This window comes from Chrysemys picta, chromosome 1 (assembly GCF_011386835.1).
Source record: "Chrysemys picta bellii isolate R12L10 chromosome 1, ASM1138683v2, whole genome shotgun sequence".
Lineage (NCBI taxonomy): Eukaryota > Metazoa > Chordata > Testudines > Emydidae > Chrysemys > Chrysemys picta.
The window spans coordinates 83,319,597-83,340,515 of NC_088791.1; the positions used below are offsets into that span (position 1 = coordinate 83,319,597).

Genomic DNA, 20,919 nt, shown 5'->3' on the forward strand with positions numbered 1-20,919 from the left:
GCAGTCATGCTGATGGGTACCCAAGACGGGTCTTTGGCGCCTCTGTGCCCATTCCATGGCCAGGGCAGAGCCTAGCGCCCATGTGGCAAGACTTGGGGGCAAAGGGCCCTAGCAGGCCCATCCCAGCACTACTGGTTCAGTCTCTCCCCGAAACCTCAAGAGTCCCTGCAAGTCACAGATGTAACCATTTAGTGCTGGCCCGCCTGCCCCCACACACACCCCAACCCCAACTCACTCAGTGGTTACTCAGGTGCAGGGCGTGAGGTCCCTGCCACCCCTGGGGAGAGCATAGAGAATTCCCCTGCAGGACACTGGGGTAGGGGGAGTCCTTCCAGCCCCCATTGGGAGAGAAAGGGGGAACATGGAGTCCCAGGGAGAGGGGGCCCTGACAGCCCATCCCAGGAGGTAGGCACTGGAGTCCCAGGATCTCACCTTGGGCTGGTTCAGCCACTTCTTGATGGCCACAGGCAGCATGGTGAGGGGCTGGCCAGTCTGCTGCACCCAGCTTCAGCCCCCTTGAATTCCGTTGCCAGCACCTGCTCTCCTATAGTGGTCTGGCACCACCAGTGAATAGGATGAGGGTGGTGACTTCCTGGGCAGGGGCATCCTACTGCTGAGCCAGTAGGACCCCAATCTTCCCCTCTAACCCCTACCTTCCCCCTTCCTGCAGGCTGAGAGTTCAAAGATGGGCCAGGCCTGGGGCCTTTCCTCTTTAGGGGGCACCAGCTCCAATCTGGCCCCACGGCCCCACATAACTCAGTGCCCCTGGGCTGGAGAGAGGAAAGAAAGGAACTCTGAGATTAGAGAGACCAGCAGGGTCAAAGAGGAAGCCCAGAGGAGGGCTGACCCTGGGATGCTCTCTAGAGTAGAGAAGTCTGGCAGAAGGTCAGGAGGGAGACAAAGCAGAGACTGGGCACAGAGTGGTGAGCCCTGATAAAAGGCAGGATCCAGATTTCCAGAGAGAGCCCTGGGAGGCATTCAGTGTAGGAACAGAGCCAGGGAACAGGCACAAAAGGACAAACCTGAGGATGACAGCAGTTGGTTTAAGATTTTGGTTTAGGATTTATTGGGGGATTGTAGAGGAAAGCCTTGCAAGTGCTGGCCTGAGAGAAGGGTGAATCTAGAGAGGCTGTGGGGCAGAAGGCCTGAGGAAGGCTATGAGAGGAGGTAGTCCAGAGAGGCAGCAATAAGATGTTGGCTGCTGGTTATAGGATCCTCAGGCTGGAACCTAGATTCCTCCCCAGCCATCTGAGAAGGACATACAGATAATGGGAAACCCTGAGAGAAGAATAGGAGGACCACAGGACTCAGTTGTAGAGTCAAAGTCCTTTTTTGTCAGGACATTGGGACTTCAGTTCTGCTGGGCTTCGTTACCCTGGAAGGGATGGACTTAAAGTGTGTCCTGCTGTATCCAGGGGATACTATCACAGGGCAAGTGTCAGTCGGCAGGGAGGACTAGAAAGAAGACACAGCCTGCTATGCCACACTGAACAGCCATTACAGGGAGCGTATGGGTTAACCACTCCATGGGTATGTCATTCACATGCTCAAGTTACTTCACTCAAGTTAGCCTAGCTCGAGTGAGAATGGCCACACTGCAAAACACCACTCTGGTCTTGGGCGCTGCCCTGCAGCAGCGGTCCAGGAGCAGCAGCAGCCCCCAAGGCCACCCCCGCCTGGAGGAGCAGCAGTGGTGAAACCCTGGGCTGCACCCTGCCCAGAGCGGCAGGGCCACACACTGTCCCCCACTCCCAGGAGCAGCAGCATCCACTGGAGCACTGTCCCCCCTCAGCAGGTAAGATTTAGTTAGGGGTATTTTTAGTAAAAGCCATGGACAGGTCACTAGCCATGACTTTTTGGTTATTGCCTGTGACCTCTCCGTGACTTTCACTAAAAAATACCTATGACTAAATCGTCGCCTTACTCATACCCCATGATTCTTTGCAATGCAGTAACCTGAGCCACTCTATAAATTCTCTCCCAGTGAATTGTGAGAACTTATCTATCCCTTCTGGGTACACAGGGAAAATTATAATAAGGGATTGGAGACTAAGCAGCACTCATGTGATGCGAGCTTGGATCCACACTACAGAGTGGTCACGTTAGCAGCACTCAGGTTTTGGACAACTCAGGTGGCCTCACCATTTTGAGTTAAAAGCACAACCACAGTCAAGTTAAGAGTTTGTGTGAGACTAGACTTGAGTTAGGGGCAACACTGGAGTCAACTTTGCAGTGGACAAAAAGTCCTAGTTTGTCTGGACGGATAGTAGTAGATGAACTGGCACTAATGGACACTGGTTATAGTAGAACCTGTCTGAGCAGTTCCCTTTGTGTTACAAAGCAGCTGAGCAAAAGAAACTAACCCCCCACCCCCACCCCCTTGCACAGCAAGCAGGAGGCTCCCGGAAGCAGCTCCCAAGCAGAGGGCAGGAGCAGCACATGGCAGTGGGGGGAGGGACAGCTGAACTGCGGGCAATTAATAGCCTGCTGGGCGGCTGCCACACAGGGAATTTAGGGGAGTGGGGAGCTGAGGGGGGGCTGCTAGTCCACCCTGGTTCCAAGCCCCCCCACCAGCTAGCTCCAATGGGCTGCTCTTTCTGCAAGCAGTGGACAAAGCAGGCATCTGCCAAACATTATAAGGGAGCATTGCACAACTTTAAATGGGCATGTTCCCTAATTGATCAGCAACATAACAATGAAACAACATTAACCGGGACGACTTTAAGTGAGGAGTTACTCTAGTATCCTCATTTCACAGATGAGGAACTGAGGCACAGAGAGGCTAAGTGATTTACCCAAGGTCAGACAGAAGTCTGTGGTGGAGCAGGGAATTGAACCCATAAAAAAGGTTCGTAGTTGGTGTGGATATATTTAGGATGTCTCATATAAGCCAGTTTACCCAGTTTCCAGCTCAAGGCTATCATACACGTAGCAGTAACTGTCCAGCACGAACAATCTCGGTTTAGAATGTAGAGCACACTGACTTGCTTTTCTGTTCTCACTACAGGTTTTTGATAGCACCCATCACCACTGCTCGAACTAGTGCTTTATCCCCCTAGCCTTCCTCACTCGGCAGCCACTGCTTCCTTCAAATCTTGGGAGATTTTTGCCCCGCACACATTTACGCAATGCACAACCTTGGCAGAGGGAACAAAGGAAAAGTGCTGCACAGAGCACATGACCCGTTACCAGTGACTGGAGCTGTGGAGAAAAAGAATGGCAGGACAGATGGGAAAGCTGGGCCCCTAATAAATTAGAGGCGGGGGGGAGAGAGAAGAGGGAATCCTTTTGTCCTAGCAGAATTAGAGGCACAGAATATTCAATATATATTGCATTGCAGGGGATCTATGAAAAGAGGTAATTTAAAACTTCAGGTTGATTTCAATGGACCTTCTTTACCTTAATACCTTCATAACCTAGAAAGATGCCTTAAATGGGTATTTTCCCTGAGCACAGAATGGACATTATGAAGATGCCTACAGAAGCCTCAGTGATGGGCATAGTGTTAGGAACTTTGGGCTTGTTTCTTACAAAGTTATATTGCCTGTATGTTAGTCCTATTAAATCTAATGCTTAACTATGCTCATGCATGGTCATGGACTGGATTGGAAATACACGTTTAGGTCTTCTGAGGGGATCAAGAAGAGGGGCTTTTGATTAAAGTCTCACTCTTACCTGATCAGAGAGTTCCCCCTCCAGTGTTCTAATGATGCTGACACACTACTGGAGAATTCCACAAACATCTACGTGAGAATGACAAAATAGCACCTCTCCTCTAACACAGGTGCACCAGCAGCCACTCCCAGTTTCGCATGTAGTGGAAGTGAAAGTGCAGCTCTACACAACAGGCTCTGAAGAAAAGCCACTGCAAGCACTAATCAACCTCACTAGTTTTAAGATGGAGCTTGATAACTTTATGAACAGCATTACATGACAGAGTTGTTCGTGACAGCAGGGGACTGGACTCAATGACCCAGGAGATCTCTTCTAATCCTACACATCCCTGGTTTATTTTAACTAGAGATTTCCCCCCATTGCAGCCATGTGTGTGTGTGTGTATTCATTCTGATATATAACACAGCACCCCTCTGCTACATGTATCTAGCTGCCTATATGTCCCTCATTGCTGCATCTAATTGACTCAAATTAAGAAAACAGTATCTCCCCACAAATAAACTGTTCTTGCTCTCTCCCCATTTTTCACCTGCAGGAGCAGCTGTTAATATTTAAAGTAGTCAGGACAGAGACTGGGTAGCAAAGGCTAAGAATTAAATGGTAATAAACACAGAAGTAGCAACCTTGATCTCATGCCTTTTAAACATTTTCATTCAGTCCAGCTTGGATCTTAAACAGGATTTCCCCCACCCCCTCACCTCCCAAATATTCATTTCTTGTCAATCTCTTTTCTAAGAATGGATTTAATCTATACCAGTCATCAGCTGGTGACATCTTGTCAGGATGGATCGCTGTAACAGAATTTACTATGTGAACAGGTTTTTCTATTCTCAGATGAAAACAAAATGAGAGCGAGAGAGAGAGAGAGAGAGAGAGAGAGACACACACACACACACACACACACAGGAAAAATGCCAAACAGGGAGGCAGTGGCCAATGAGAGTTTAAATCCAAAATGCAGGTTGGTGTTCTGGGGACTGAATGCCTCAGCTAAACAAACTGGCCTATAATTAGCTGAATTTACCTTAATTCAGACAGGTAGGTCATCCAGTGAAAGAAGCTGGGGGAAAGTTCAAAGAAGTGAGAACCAAGAATTTGGTTTTTCTGTGGCTGCCTGGAAAACCCAGTTTCTCCCCTCCTTTCTGTTAATTCCATCTAGCATCACTCACCGGGTGACCTGACTATTAGTGAGAACACTGACCAATTTGTTTGGCTGGTGCGGCGGGGGCAGCACTCTCTCCATTTCAAGATTTTTTTCTTGGTATATTTATCTGGGAGGGCTCGAATCTACAGGAACTGGGGCAGACATAGGAGAGGATAGAATGTAAAGAATCAGATCTTCAACTGGTGTACCTCCTTGAATTCAGTGGAGCTATATCGATTTAGGCCAGCTGAGAAATTGATCCACAGTTTCACACTTTTTAGATATCGGGGAGGGGGGGCGAGAAAGGAGGGGTCAGTGTGTGTGATATACAAATGTGTGTTGTACACAAAAAGAACATAAGAAATCCTTGTGAAATGCTTACTACATCAGCTTTAACTAATACGGCCAGTCTTCAGGCATATAGGAAAGGATTGTGGCTACTGCCTCATTCCTAGGTGTGGTTTGGAAATATTGTGCCTGTATAATATTTCAAAGGTCACTAGTGATTTTGGGTGCCCGAGTTGGAACATCTTAAAGGAGCCTGATTTTCAGAAATACAGGGCACATCCACCCTCTGAAAATCAGGCTCCTTTAAAAAAAAAAAAAAAAAAAAAAAGGACACACCACAGGAATACTTGTGGCACCTTAGAGACTAACAAATTTATTTGAGCATAAGCTTTCATGGGCTACAGCCCACTTCTTCGGATGCATAGAATGGAACTTACAGCAAGAAGATATTTATACATACAGAGAACATGAAAAGGTGGGAGTAGCCATACCAACTGTAAGAGGCCAATCAATTGAGATGAGCTTTCAGCAGGAGGAAAAAAACCACCTTTTGAAGTGATAATCAAGATGGCCTATAGAAGGTTGAGGATACTTAACAGAGAAAGTAGATTAAATTAGTGTAATGACCCAACCAATCCCAGTCTCTGTTCAAGCCTAAATTAATGGTATCTAATTTGCATATTAATTCAAGTTCAGCAGTCGCTCTTTGGAGTCTGTTTTTGAAGCTTTTTTGTTGCTAAATTGCCACCTTCAAGTCGGTCACTGAGTGGTTAGAGAGATTGAAGCGTTCTCCTACTGGTTTTTGAAGGTTATGATTCCTGATGTCAGTTTTGTGTCCATTTATTCCTTTGCATAGAGACTGTCCGGTTTGGCTAATGTATATGTATCCTGCTGATCGCTCATCTCAATTGAGCTTATGCTCAAATAAATTTGTTAGTCTCTAAGGTGCCACAAGTACTCCTGTTCTTTTTGTGGATACAGACTAACACAGCTGCTACTCTGAAACAGGCTCCTTTAAAGTGTCTTAAGTTCAGAACGCAGACGATGAGGTACTCAAAATTACTAATCACTTCCAAAAACGTAGACAATCCTTCCTCTACCTCAAAACTTTTGGTAAGGTGGTGGTAGGGCTTTTCCTCATTCTTCCTTCCCAGGTTACACACATCAATGGCTTCCAAAATTGAAAGTATCTGCAGTATATCAGAAATCACAGTGGTTTGTTACTGTCAAAAATATCCAGATTTACCTGGATCCACATCTTCTAGAATCTAGCATTGCTTGCCCCATCACTTTTACACCCTGATCCCTATTTTTCATTGTTGACAAGACCCTGTCCTACACAAGAGCCTCTCGATTAAAAAAAAGAAACAGGTGCCAAGCATTTAATTATGTTGCAGTTTGACTGTAGGCCTGGCTGGTGGGTTAGAAATAACAGACAGAAAAAGACTAAAATAATAAGTGGTTTGTAAGAGAAAGTGTTGAAATAATAAGAAAGTGAAAGTCCCTTAGGGATTTCTGGCAATCATAATAAATAGAATAATAAAAAAGTGTACCTAGAAGTACCATTAGAATTATTATTAAACAATCACTTTGTAGCATCTAGGGTGAAAAAAAAAATAGCTAGCAGATTTGTCAAAAACAAAATCATGCCAAACCAATATAATTTTCTTCTTTGACCGAGTTACTGGTGTAACAGATTTGGGGGGTGGGGGGGGAAGCATTGTACATGATTCACCTTGATTTTAGTAAGGCTTTTGATACAGTCCCACATGGCATTCTCATAAGCAAACTAAGGAAATATGGTATACATGAAAATACTATAAGGTGGGTAGACCAGTGGTTTAAAAAAAAAAAAAAAAACACTGTACTCAAAAGAGTAGTTATCAATGATTCACTGTCAGACAAAGTGTATCTCGTGGGATCCTGCAGGGATCTGTCTTGGGTCCAGTACTATTCAATATTTTCATTAACTACTTGAATAGTTGAGTGGGGAGTATGCTTATAAAGTTTGTGGATTACACTACACTGGGAAGGCTTGCTAGCACTTCGGAGGACAGGATTAGAATTCAAATCAGCCTTGATAAACTGGAGAACTGGTCAGAAATCAACAAGAAGAAATTCACAAAAGACAAGTGCAAAGTACAACAATTTAGGAAGGAAAAAAACAAATGCACAAATACAAAAAGGGAAATAACTGACTAGGCAGTGGCACTGCTGAAAAAGGAGGATTATAGTGGATCACAAATTGAATGAGTCAACAATGTGATGCAGTTGCAAAACAAGGCCAATATAATTAAATCAAAATGCAAAAAATTATGCTTCACTTCTGGCAAATAGACTGAAAAAATATTTATCTATATACATTAACAGAGACCAGACAGCATTTGTACTAAACAAGCAGCTAGCTACTGGACAATTTTCAAAGTCTTAGACCTGATCTTCTTTACAGACTCTACCATTAAGCCCCCACCTAATTTATCACTAGATGCAGAAAAAGCTTTTGACAGAGTAAACTAGCAGGTCTTAAAAAACACTCTAGATACATTTGGCTTAGGCCCTAAATTTCAAAACTGCATTTCTGTCTTGTATTCCAACCCATATGCTGCTACTATAAGAGTAAATGGATATCGGTCAGAAAATTTCCCCCCTTCTTAAAGGCACATACTAAGGATGCCCTTTATCTTCTCTTATTTTTGCTACGGTAACAGTCATTTGCCCAGTTGATCAGGAATACTCCTAGCAAATAGAATTACAATAGCAAACAGAGAACACAAATTAGTGTTACGTGCAGACGATGCCATAGTATGTGTTATGAATCCAGCTCACAGACTACTAGAACTGCAAGAGGTCATCTTAAAATTTGGCAAAGTATCTGGATTTAAAATAAGTTATGACAATCACAACTCCTGGATATAGGTGTGGGCTCTGATCTACAGAAAGATCTATTTGCATTTGCTCTTTATATAACAACTTCAATGAGGTACCTGAGAATACACATTTCTAAAAGATACCAAGACATATATTAGTTATACTCCTTTGATTAAGAAAAAAATCTTAAACATCTGAAAAATGGTCAAAATATACAATTTCATGGTTAGATTCATTTTAACTGCTGCAATTTTGCCTCTTATCCCAAATTAGCTTCCTTTTCCAAACTCTTCCAGTTTTAGTCCCAGAAAGTTTCTTAGATCAATAGCAATCCATGAAATTAATTTGGGGAAATTTAGAAACCCAGAGTTAGGCAATCTGCTTTATTCAAAGGCCATGGTAAAAGGGAGACTTTACCACATATCAAGCTAGTCAGATCAGAAAGTTAAGTTACTGTATAACACCAAACCCTAGTAAACAGTGGATAGAGACAGAACAAGTTCACTGCTGTGCAAACAAACTCTACATGATCCCCGGATAAAGAAATCCCATAGGATAAAATGAATATAACCACCCTTTTATGAAAGCAACAGTAGAAACTTGGTATAGTTTATTTAGAAAACTAAACCCATACCCAATCACCTCTAACAGCCATAGTAGATAATATAGAATTTAAACCCAAAGCCTGGGAAGTTTTGACATTTGGGACCTCACAGGTATATCAAAATTCAGCCTACTATTTAGAGACAATATATTTAGATCACTTGATGAAATACGACTTGCAACAAAAACCACCAAAATTTCAGTATATCAATACCTACAATTTAGACATTTTTCACCCACTCCCACAAAACGGCAAACATAAAATTGACGGAATTTGAAAAACTACTCACTACATCCATAAAACAAAATGGCTTACTGTCCATTCTATAAGTAACATTTAGAGATTGCTTCGTAAAGGACAAAACTATGTTCATGAAATGAGGGAAAGTTGACAGACACCAACTGAAGTGTGGGAGAACATATGGCACAATGGTCCCCACACTTGAACACATTAATAGAATTTTAATGTAGTTTTCTTTTATCAATGGTACCCAACTCCCCTTAAAATTAACTTATAGTACAGGGATAGGCAAATGCTGGAGAGAATGTAATGAAATGGGACGAGTTCTCCATAAATGGTGGATGTGCTGAAAAATTAAGACCTTTTGGAAAGCTGTTGGAGACTCCATAAGCTGACACCCTTTTATCTCCGTCAGATAATGTATTTTTATTAAATTACCCTGAAAACTATGCATTTTATAAAAGCCATAAAAATTGATCATTCGTTTCCTAGCTCCTGCTAGACTTACTATAGAGCAAGGTGGTGGAAAAGAAGTGACTTCCCTAAATCTGTTAATTTGCATCAAAGAGCATGGGAAATTCTGGTACTAGAAAAATGAAATCTTCAAGTCAGAGTCTTACATGGTAGAAGGAAAAAAGATAACTACTTCAAAAGAGTTCCACCAGACTTCTGAGTTTGCTGGAAGAGAGTCATCACCCACCACCAAACCTAATAGTTTGAGAACTTTCTTTGAATACCAAGAAATGCAGAAACTCCTTCAACAGCAATTAAACTTAAAGTCAACCTACTAAAATAGGGAAAGAGAGATGGGATGGGATTTAAAAAAAAAAAAGGAGAAATCTTAATATTGTGTAGAGTCTTGACAGGACAACTAAAACACATTATGCATCTAAATGTAAGAAAAGCAGAATTTTGGATCTAAGCACAAGACAATGAAAGACTGACTATCAGCTGACAAGGCAGAAGAGGGAGACTAAGAAGAAAAGCTGCAACCACAATGTGAGATCAATATCACAAACAAAGAAAGCAACTGGTAACAGGGAGACTTCCATAGGCCAATTTATATACTAAGTTTATCTCTATTAAAATTGTAAAACAAGTTTTACAAGGAGTTCTGTTCTAAGACCGGATCTGTTAATAAATACAATAAAAATAAAATACACCAAAAATCCCAGCCTAAAGCCAGGAGAGAAAGCCAATGAAACCACCTAACCTCTAAATGCAAGCCCTCCTCTAACACCACACACTAGAACCAAATTTATTAAAAAGAACATCTGTTGAAATGCTTTTCATGCAGCTGTTCTTCATTATTAACTTTGTCACTCTCTAGAACATCGGCATTTTTATCATTTTAGGACTAGATTCTCAGCCCACATTAACTCCCTGATTATGCCACTCCCATAGCTGCCCCTGTCATAGTGAAACCCTGCAAGGTGGCATAAAACTAGTCACAACCTTAGAGATAATTCTGGGGCAGTCTGGCAGAGAGAGGGGCAGCGACTGGAGTATATTATAGAATAGGATGGTCCTGCAAAAGTATCTGAGAACAGCCTTTGGACCCCCAAATGGGCAATCCCAGAATCAGGGATGTAGAAAAGGGACTCAGACACCTTTCACCCATAACTCCCCCCAGTGCTGCATGCAGTTCACTTTGCCAAACCCAGTATCTGGACTTTGATATTCACAATTTAGAGTTAAGGGCCTAAACTTGCATTTCTTTCTTAGGAAAAAGGGGGGGGGGGGGAAGGAAAGGAGAAATTCAACAAATGAATTAATTGCTCCACATTAATCACATTGACAGGCTAGAATTAGTCAGCTTTCTTTTAGAGCTCTCTTGCCCAATCTGTCCATGAGCCACACTTTAATGATACAAAATGCACCCTGGAGGGATTTGTAAAATAGGTTACTACTGGCACATTTCAGGATTCTGTAAGAGTGGAGGGTGCCTTTTCAGAATGAAGGACGTGAAGCAGAATGTGCCAACTGCCCTAAGCTAGGAAAGTAAAAATAAATAATGAAAATAGATAGCCAAAGCAAAATAAACAAGATGGTTGAGGCTATGCACTGCCAGACTGAGCGCAACCATCAAACTCCAGCCCAGCACAGAGAGAAGTGCTAGAGAAGACACCGGGATACCTTTACCATCACTGCACAGCAGGCAGAGAAAAGGTTTAATGACTGACCATCCTGAATTCAGCTGCTGTTAGGTGCTGTAGTTATCCAAAGCCTAAATGCATAGCATAGCGTGTGACACCACCACAAAATGAGGAAACAAGAAAGAGTAGATCATAAAACCCAAATGGATCGGATTCATTCCTTTACCAATGCTTTTTGCACTGTCAGCTTCCTAATGTAAGCTATTTTCAGTACTTACGGGAACTCCAGCTTGGGACAGCCCAGAGTTAAACTTGCATTGATAAGGAAGGACAACTGAGAAAAATAAGTTCAGAGCTGTAAGGGCCTGATCCAAAGCTCCCTATTATCAAATCACAAGACTCCATTGACTTTAATAGGCTTTGGATCAGGCCCAAAAGAGAGGACAGACATGCAGCAGCAACCAATTGCAATTTACACCTGCACATTATTCTTCAATACCTCTCTCCTCCTCCACTAAGGCTTGGTCTACACTACCCCCCCTAATTCGAACTAAGGTACGCAACTTCAGCTACGTGAATAACGTAGCTGAAGTTCGAAGTACCTTATTTCGAATTAGTTGAAACTTACCTTGGTCCACACTCGGCAGGCAGGCTCCCCCGTCGACTCCGCGGTACTCCTCTCGGCGAGCTGGAGTACCGCAGTCGACGGCGAGCACTTCCGGGTTCGACTTATCGCGTCCAGACTAGACGCGATAAGTCAAACCCAGAAGTTCGATTTCCAGCCGTCGAACTTGCCGGTAAGTGTAGCCAAGGCCTAACAGTAAAATGCCTTGTGTGCACATTGAAGTAAATGGCAGTAGCTGGCAAGCATTTTTGCACAGCATGAGCAATGGAGAGCTGTCCAATTTCCTGAAATCTCTTCACGCATGAGCTACTACAACAATGAAATAATCTGTGGCTGTGCAACAAACAACAGACACATGCAGAAAGGCCCCGCACCAACATTCCCTGCAGATGGCTGCTTTCCCAAGACCTTATCTTCTGCTGCCCAGCAATTCACTCACAGGAGCAGCTTTCACCAACTCCAATCACACCACACCAAGCCCTGGACCAGCTGAATTTGCCTCCCATTTATAGTAAGATTTTTAGCCAGCTGTTGGGCCAGGAGGTAGAGCCCTTTTCACATTCTCAAGCTTCCTAAATGCCATAAACAATAGCATGTGCTGCCAGGCTGACTCAGACCCTGCAAAAGTAACACCAGTTTCAGTACCTGCAGTCATGGCAACTAAATTCTAAAAGGAACTAATTGGAAGAGGCTTCAGCTGTGAGTGGGAAAGTTTCACTATCATCAGACTTGGGGGTTTACTATGGCTTTAGTGACCCTCAACACTTTCATCTCGGACAATGTGAATCTCCTAGTTTAAGTAGGGAACTAGATCTATATATGTATTAAGTTCTCTGAGGATTTTGGAGAGTTCACATTAAGCAAACCTCTGGCTATGTCTACATTGCATAGTTAACACAGGTGACTGGCACCCAGGTCTGAGCACCCAATTTAACCTAGCCTGGGTATGAGTGTCCCCACAAAGTCCTACCCACATTACTGGGTCTTCACGGTTTCTATAGGCACCATGGGGCATATTCCATGGTTCTTGTTGCAAAGATGCTCTAGGAATCTCTCTCAGGTCAGTTGGGTCAATTGCAGGAGAACAAGTCTGTCCTTGCAGGGAAATTGTCAGTGCTTAAAGTAGGGATGGGGATGCAAAGGGGTCACAGGCCTGGCCAAATACATAAATACAAAATCAAGCTGGTCTCAGCAGGGCACCCTTTAAGGACCCTCTTAACAGAGCTGCTACTCCCAGATGACGATAGACCACACACACACACAGACACACACACACTTGTTTCAGACCACTGGGAATATGGGAAGGCACTGGAGGACTATCAGCACTTGAGTGATTCAGCTTGGGCCCTCATTGCAGAGTTGGTAGGTTACTAACCTGAGTTAAGGCAGAGCCAGGCTCTCACCCACACCTCCAGCCAGGAAAGCTCCTCTAGTGCTTAATGCATCTCCCAACCCAGGTCAGATGTTTTTGTTTGGATAGCAGGGGAGAGTTTAAGGCTAAAACTAGGATTAACTGTGTAGTGTAGAGAAACTGCCCCTGGTTCACCTGATTAGCACGGTGGCATTAGCACTGCAGGTTAACCCATTGCTTTTTGTTCCCCTCCCCCTTTCCTTACCAGGTGCATTTCACATAGCACAACTCATTTGCTGTTCCAGAGGGAAGTGACACATTGTAAGACCGGGGCTGCTATGAAAACAACGTGCTTTGCTAATGCTCAGGCTTAGGGCCGGCTTTAGGAAGTGCAGAGTCCAATTCGAACATTTTTGGTGGGGCCCCAGCAGGGATGACTAACAAAACAAAACAAAAAAAGTAAAAAAAAAGTCTCATTTCTTCCATTATTTACTTTCCATAACTATATAAATAATAAAATGATATATTATGTACATTGCATACATATATTAGGTCATATATGTTGATCAGTTATTAATGAGCTCCATTTCACATGTGTGGGTCCCTGCCACTCCCTGGGGGTGTGCTTGGGTGACCAGATGTCCCAATTTTATAGGGACAGTCCCGATTTTGGGGTCTTTTTCTTATATAGGATCCTATTACCCCCCAACCCCATCCCAATTTTTCACACTTGCTGTCTGGTCACCCTAGTGGTGTGCACATGTGTGGGTCCCAGCTCCTCCCTGCCCCCCTCATTGAAGCAGGTGTGCAGGATTACTGCCCTGAGAACTGCTGGAGGCAGGGGCTGACTGGAGACAAGGCAAGGGGTGCGGGGCTGGCTGAAGACAGGGGTGTGTGGAGTGGGCTGGCTGGCTGGCTTCAGGCAGGGCAGCAGGGGTGTGTGGCAGGGGTTGGCAGGGCTGGAGACAGGAGTGCGGGACTGGTTGGCTTTGGGCAGGGGGGTGTGGCAGGCTCTTTAAATTGCCCCGGGGAAAGCCGTACCAGGGCTTGGGCACAGGGCTCGATTCAGGGGAATTGGTTGAATTGGCCTAAAGCCAGCCCTGCTCAGGCTCTGTCCTGCTCACCTTCTCTCGCGCCGCAGACAGGCACAGTCGCTAGCCTCCGAGGTTGACTGCGGTCACAGTGCTCCAGCAGACACGGGAAACAGCTCGCACAGACTGATCCGCCCTGACAGCCCAAGCCAGCCCAGCAACGGCTCCAGCTGGCTGGGGCGCAGCGCTGCGGCCTCAGCTAAGGCGATGAGCGCTGTACCGAGAAGGGAGCCCTAAAAACACCGCCTGCAGCCCCTGACCACGCTCCGCTCCCGGCCCCCGTTAAAGCAGCCAACGGGGCGGCCCCGCTCGGGCTGGTCGCGTGCCCTGCGCTGGGCAGCCCGGGGGATGCAGAGCGGAGAAGAGGCGCTGGGCTCCTGCCCAAAGGCGAAGGGACGAGGCGCCCCCCTCTTAAAGGGGTCTCTGCCCCCAGCCCCACCTGAGCAGGTGGCGGGGCACCCGCGCTTTAGCGCGCTCCGGAAGCCTGTGCCCGTGCCCACGCGTAGGCTGGCTGTGGGGAACCAACCCCGGCAATCCCCGGGTCTGGCCCGCCGCATCCCCCCACCACCGGGACTCGTTATCCTGCCCAGAGCCGGACCCTCCAGGGCTTCGGCAAAACTTCTACGGCGCAGAAACTTCAGCGAGTGCGAAGTAGCCGGGGAAGCTCGTCTTTGCAATGCATAAAATGCCCCCACTGCCCCCCCCCCCAGGCCCGGGGGCTGGCGAGCGCAGCTCGGCAAGCGGGAGCCAGCCCCGGGGGGACTAGTCCGGACACACGCGGTGCACTAGCTCCTGCCGGCGCTTTGGGATCCGCACGGAACTGAGGTTAAACTGCATCCCGCGGAGCCCGGTCCCCGCCCCCGCCCCGCTCCTTCACTGCGGAGTTAGTTGCGTGTACAAGCGACACCTCCCCCCGCACCCCCATTAAACAGAGCGGCCGAGCCGAGATGCTGACACGGTGACACCTGGGAAGCCGACTCCGGCACAGGCTCAAGCTGGGCTCCTGGAGCCCCCGAGCGGCCAGACCCGCACAGGGCAGCCAGGAGGCCGCTCCGCGCAAAGCCCCGCGTGCTGGCGGGGGGTGAGCAGCGCTGCTCGCAGCCGGGCGCGGGACCGCTCCCGCTTCTCCTTCCCCAAGGCCCGGAGACCCCCCGCCACACACACACCCCTGCCCCAGGCTGCCTGCAGCCGGCGCGCGCCTTCCCGGGGAAACTCGGCGTGCAAAGAAGGACTCGGCGCAAAGGATCCCGGTGAGCACGTTTCACGGGGGCAGAGCGCACACGTCTCCCGCAGCTACCCCCTCCCCAGCACCAACACCCGTGATGCCGGTGTCGTGTCAGTCTGATCTGGGCAGAAGCTGCCTGCTGGGGTCCCTGTAGTCAGCCGGTGCCCGGTCAGCCAGGCACCTCTGCAGGCGGGCAGCTGTGGGGCCGGGGATCTCCCTACCCTGCAGCGATCTGCTGAGCCAGGGGCAGGGCACTCCTACCTTTCGCAGCATGCTGGGCAGCCTGGGCCGAGCTCCTTGCACAGGTGATGTGCTCCGCTGTCCGCTCACTCCCTGACCAGGCAGCAGCAGCACATTTCTTGCAGGGGGATCTTGCAAGCGCACATTGACTCCCCAGGCACCGGAGTCTCTAGTGGCGCCCCCGGAGCCCGCTCCGCTCGCACATGCGTGTGGCACCCCAGTGTAGGTGCCCAAGCAAACAGGGCGCCGTTATTTGCAATCAACACTGACTCACAGCTCTAAGACCCTGGGCCAGCCTGACACCCTACAGCAGCAAGCGAGCAGCGGAGAGCGAGCCACCACGCAACCGCCGGGCTCCTCCAAGCACAGGGCCGGGGGGACCCAGGGACATGGAGCTGCAGGTCCGCGATTTTGCTCCGCAGATCGCCAGCTCCGTGCGGAGACGTCGCCCGTTCTCCCGCAGCAGGGGTGGCCCCGGTGGTGAAGCGGGGAGGCGGCGGCAGCGGCAGCTCAGACGCTTGTGGAAAGCTGAGAATCTAGCGGGAAGGAGGCTGCAGGGTCCCGCTCTTTGTAGGGCGGCGCTCAGTTTCCCCCTCACCCAGATCACACCTAAGACTGTAGCTACCACCAAGACCCTATGTAGTCAGCTCCGATTATCAGCCAGCCACCTGAGACCTGCCTCGGCCACGCCCGGCAGGGGTCAGCTTGGATTTGGATGGAGAGAACTGCTGGCGCCTTAGGGGCTATTGGGGCAGGTAGAACAGTTGGAGCGATAGGGGAGAAGGGGGTGGAGTGAGCACCAGCTGGAGCCGGGGGAGGGGGGGGGCAGCGAGGAGAAGAACTAGGGTCAAGAATGGGTTAGCTAAGAAAAAAACCAGCCAGCTAGGGGAAGGGTCATCATGGAGGGATGGGAGCTGCCTGCTTGTGCTTCCTCTTGTAAAGTGCTGCTGGCAGCAGGCCCACCGGTGAGGGGCTTCATCTCTTATTTCATACAGGGCCCTAAAAATCATAGGGCCAGCCCTACTGGAAAGAATGTGGGATCAGATCATGGAACCATAGGGTTAAAAGGGACTGCAAAGATCATCCAGTCTAAGCCCCTGCAAAATACAGCTCAATGAGGCTCTCATTTACACCAGCTGAGGATTTGGCCTAAAGAGTCTTACCTGTTCCAGCAAAATGTTTAGGCCTGGTTTAAGCATGTACCTAGTTCCGAGCAGAGAAGTTGTCCCTCTGAAGTCAAGCACCCTGCTAAAGGCAACTTCCTAGGCTTAACGCTAGGCACCTGCTTAAATACCTTCTTGAGTCAAGACCATAGAAACTAAACCTGTGCACTCCTTTGCCCAGCCTGTCCCTGCTGACAAGAAGCACGGAAAGGTTTTCACATTTTATCATCAGCTAGAGACAAATCACTTTTATTATGTACACAGTTATGTGGGGTCAGGAAGGAATATTCCCCCAGATCAGGTTGGCAGTAGCCTTTCTCTGTAGCACAGGTTGCAGGTCACTTGTCAAGGTTATCAGGAGATAGCTCACTTAATGAATTCCCTGCCATTGCAGGAGCCTCAGGCACTGGTGCTGCTCAGTCCCTCCTGTTCTCTGCCTCTGGCACATTGTAGTCTAGTTTCCTGGGGGCTGTAATACTTTGGCCTAATTTCAAGCATTGGGTGGTGGTGGCCTGTGATATACAGGTCAGACTAAATGATCTGTTGGTCCCTTCTGACCTTAAACTCTACATTTCTGTAACAGTTTAATAAAACAAATGGCACCTAATACAACTTGAAAATATTTCAGTGAACAGTTCACATCTTTTACATCAATAATGCTTTTGTCTGAGTTAAAAGTTCTCATGTTAAATTAGTAATTAATCTGGAAGTTTAGAAAGATATTCAGCCTTGATTAAAAAATAAATTCAAATGATAATTAAAGGTTGTGGCTCTTGCCCTCCAGTGCATGGCTGTGAATCATTGCTTATCTTGTCTAATCAGCGCTTACCCATCATGTGCATACAAATGCCCAGTTACTGATGGTGGAAGATAGAATTTAACAAATTGTGTCAGTGCATTGGAAGGGCAGAAGCAAGCATTTTAGACTGCTGTCAAACACTTGGTAACAATGCATTGTATCATCACAGTCCCGCATGATGCGTGTCTCATCCTGTGATATAGTAAGCTATAAAATTTCCCATGTGTAGGAAGGAAGAAAAATGTTTTGTAGTTTAAGTAATACAAATGTTGAATTAGTTTACAAATAAAAATACTTGTTTTTGTAGCTCATGTAAAGTGCACGTCTTTTAGCAATCGTGGAAAGGCCTGGAAAGAACATGGCTTAATTAGAAAAAAATGTATTTGAAAGGTAACTGATAAGATAGAAATGCAGCCCCAATTATCAGGATGGTTAATAATAAAGGAGGAATGTGCATGTTGAAAGAGTAGTGACCCCAATTCTGGTTTTTAGCTGAAGTTATCAATTGGCAATTACTCCAGCCGTTTATTACAAGGTATAAAAGGGTAAGTGCTTGAAGGGTTCATTTCTAATACCTACCTGACCAAGTTGGAGCTGACCAACCTGGGGCTAAACATGCCTGGGTTTAGCCCTTTCATGAGTATCTTGATCAAATACTTATGAATGTCTGTTACTGTTTAGATGTAGTAATTGCTTATTATTTAGCCTTTTAGACATGTTTAGAGATGTTGTATAAATAATATTCAGCCTTTGGATTTAATAAAGGAATTTATAGTTAAATTAGTGTCTGGCAATATCCTCCATAATAATAGTTTCAGCATCATGTATTACAGCAGAATTTCACTAATTCATATGAATACACAGGAGACCTATTGCAATTTAATGAATTCTGCAAATTTGCGGTCTAGCAAAACACACAACAAAAGTCAGGGCAAATCATTATAAAATGTATTTTATTCATTTATTTGACAAGAGCAGTTTTGTTTAAGTGACTGATAATACCAGTGAACTAGTAAATGCTCTGCAATGTATTTTATAGAGCAAATGAAGTCTTCACAGTAGGAAACATTATAGCACTCTCCTATTAAATGTTTGCTGAAAAGAAGGAAGAGGACATTATTTTTTGAGTGAGGATGATAAGTTGTGTGTACTGAGCCAGACTCTGATATTTATGTTGAATGAAACTTTACTGCATAATATAAGTATTAAATAATGGACCTCTTTCATTTTCTCAGATTAACAAAATTCCTTCTAAACATTGATTAATTAGACTAGTCAGTCTACTTTAAGGCTCATTGTTCATAATCTATTAGACCTCTTTGATGATGGTTCTCATAGACTACTATGTAATACTGTAACACAGACACCATGTTTAGGTGATAGATGATCAGTCAAATCCTCTGGGCTTCTGTTCTCATGCTGACCCAGACTTGTCTCATTACATCTTAGGTTGTTAATACTATTTTGCTCTCGTTGGGTCTGGTCAAGACTGGCCTCTGAGGTGTTTGCTTCTTGGCTCCTCTGCATTATGGGATGCTGATGGCTGGCTCCTCATGAATCATCTGCTGCAACCTATCAGTTTATGTATTAATCTTCTTTGGTTCAGGACACTTTTCCTCCCATCTGAGATGTTTGATTGCTTTCTGTAAATTATTAAAGTAAAGGACTCCACGCTTTTGTCAAAATCTCACTATGTTAAAGATATGTGATGTTTTCAAATGCACTGAAGTGGACTTTGGAGCACAAGTCCCAGTGAAATTCAATAGGCTTGTGCTCCAAAGTCACTTAGGTGCTTTCAAAAATACCACCTGTTATAGTTCATATGACCATTCACTGTCCTGTCAGCAATAGTGTTGTTGGACTACATGTGCACCTCTCCTGGAATATGCTGACATTACTGGTTCTGACATGAGTTCTCACACACACTTTCCCTTCTGCTGCACATTCTGTCACTTAGGGGCTTGCCTCCCTTTTACAGATGGTTTCTTAGATAAGCCTAATTCAATTAACACTTTTGTAAAAGAATTAGAAGGAATGAATAGAATAATTAGGAGGAATGAAAACAGCTGCAGTGGCTGTGGGTCACAGACCTTTGGGCATCTGTTGTTTCTACAGAAATGCTCATTAAAACACAGGTGCCTTCTCTATCATGCCCTTAGCATCAGTTGGGTTCTAAAGAGGATTTAAAAAAAAAAAGACTAAGAACTAAGTACTTACTCCTTACTTCAGGAATGGGTGGATGAAGGTAGAATGTGGGCATCATGGGTGGAGAGGGCCAATAGTGAAAGGTGGCAAGCAACACCACAGCTCGTTGGTTGGCCAGAGCTGAGCTTTGACTAGCTCAGATGCCTCACTTGGGGCAGATCCTCAGCTAATGGAAATGGTCATAGTTCCACTGTATGGAGTAATGACAATTTTCACCAGCTGGGACTCTCTCCCCTGGCCTTTACCTGTGACACTCTGTATCTCGAAGTAGCACCCTGGAACCCCCATATTCACCACCACAGAGAGCAGCATGAAATGCACAGCTTTTTGTTCTGAGTGAGATTTCCACTTCATACACTGGCGTAAAGATTTTAAGTGAGACTTTAAGTGTGGTGGCTCAGAACAGTCAAATAGAAGGTTACAAGTTTATTTTCTGTTTGCTTATTTCGGGAAAGGGAGGTAGGAACAGAAAAGGCAGAAAGATGGGTGAGAGTGATGCAGTTGCAAAGTTAGAGCTGTACAGACTGCAGGTGGAAGAAAAAGAGAAAGAATATCAGCAAATCTTGGAGCTAAAGCGGCTGGAGATTGAGGTTCACCTATGAGACTTAAAGGAGAAGCAGCAGCACATCAGCATGCCCTAGAACTGAAAACCAAGGAGCCTGAGGAAAGAGAGAGAAGACAAAAACACCAAATGGACTTACTAGAAAAGCAGAACCAATGTGTGTGATTCCTGAGATTCCCGAAGACAAAAATATCCCCACTGTGGTTCCAAAGTTAACTGGTAAAGCTCTGAATATATTAAATGAAACCCCAGTTCAGGATGCTTTAGATTATTCTAAATTCAAATAAACAGTTTTAAAACAATTTCAAATTACCCCTGAAACATAGAGGGTGAAATTTAGGCATCTTAAGAGAAATGCTGGTATGACTAATGGGGAATATGTCAACAGGATGAAAGATCTGATAGGAAAATGGGTGAGGGGGAAAGGGGTTGCAAGCTTTGAAGAAATGTTTGACCTTGTTGCTCAGGAGCATTTCCTAAGCATGTGTAAAGATGACATTAAACAGTGTCTATGGGACAAAAAGGTGAAAACTATGGATGAGATGGCAGCTCTAGCTGATGACTCTGAGCAGACCCAGGCATCCACTGAGAGTAAACCACAGAAAGAGGGGTTTAAACCTGGTAGGAAGCAGGGTCACCATTTTACCTGTGGGGGAAAAAGGAGGGTCACTAGGAGGCTGGGCACTCACTTCCCCAAAACCATTCCTCTAATCCCCAACCTCCTGTGAAAAGAGAAGAGTCCA

The 20,919-nt window shown here is 45.7% G+C and overlaps 1 protein-coding gene across 2 annotated transcripts in view; it reads right to left on the reverse strand.

Annotated features, from left to right (window-relative positions):
• The window catches only part of TMCC3 (transmembrane and coiled-coil domain family 3), a 216,139-nt gene extending 200,129 nt beyond the window's left edge, over positions 1-16,010 (reverse strand). The window contains exon 1 of one of the 2 annotated variants that reach the window (XM_005306484.5): positions 15,469-16,010. In XM_005306484.5, coding sequence (XP_005306541.1) covers positions 15,469-15,480 — 12 coding nt within the window. In that variant the 5' untranslated portion in view covers positions 15,481-16,010. Of the gene's footprint in view, positions 1-14,015; positions 14,128-15,468 lie in introns of those variants that run through there. The other variant, XM_065576430.1, reaches the window with a different exon arrangement.
• Positions 16,011-20,919: the final 4,909 nt, after the last annotated feature.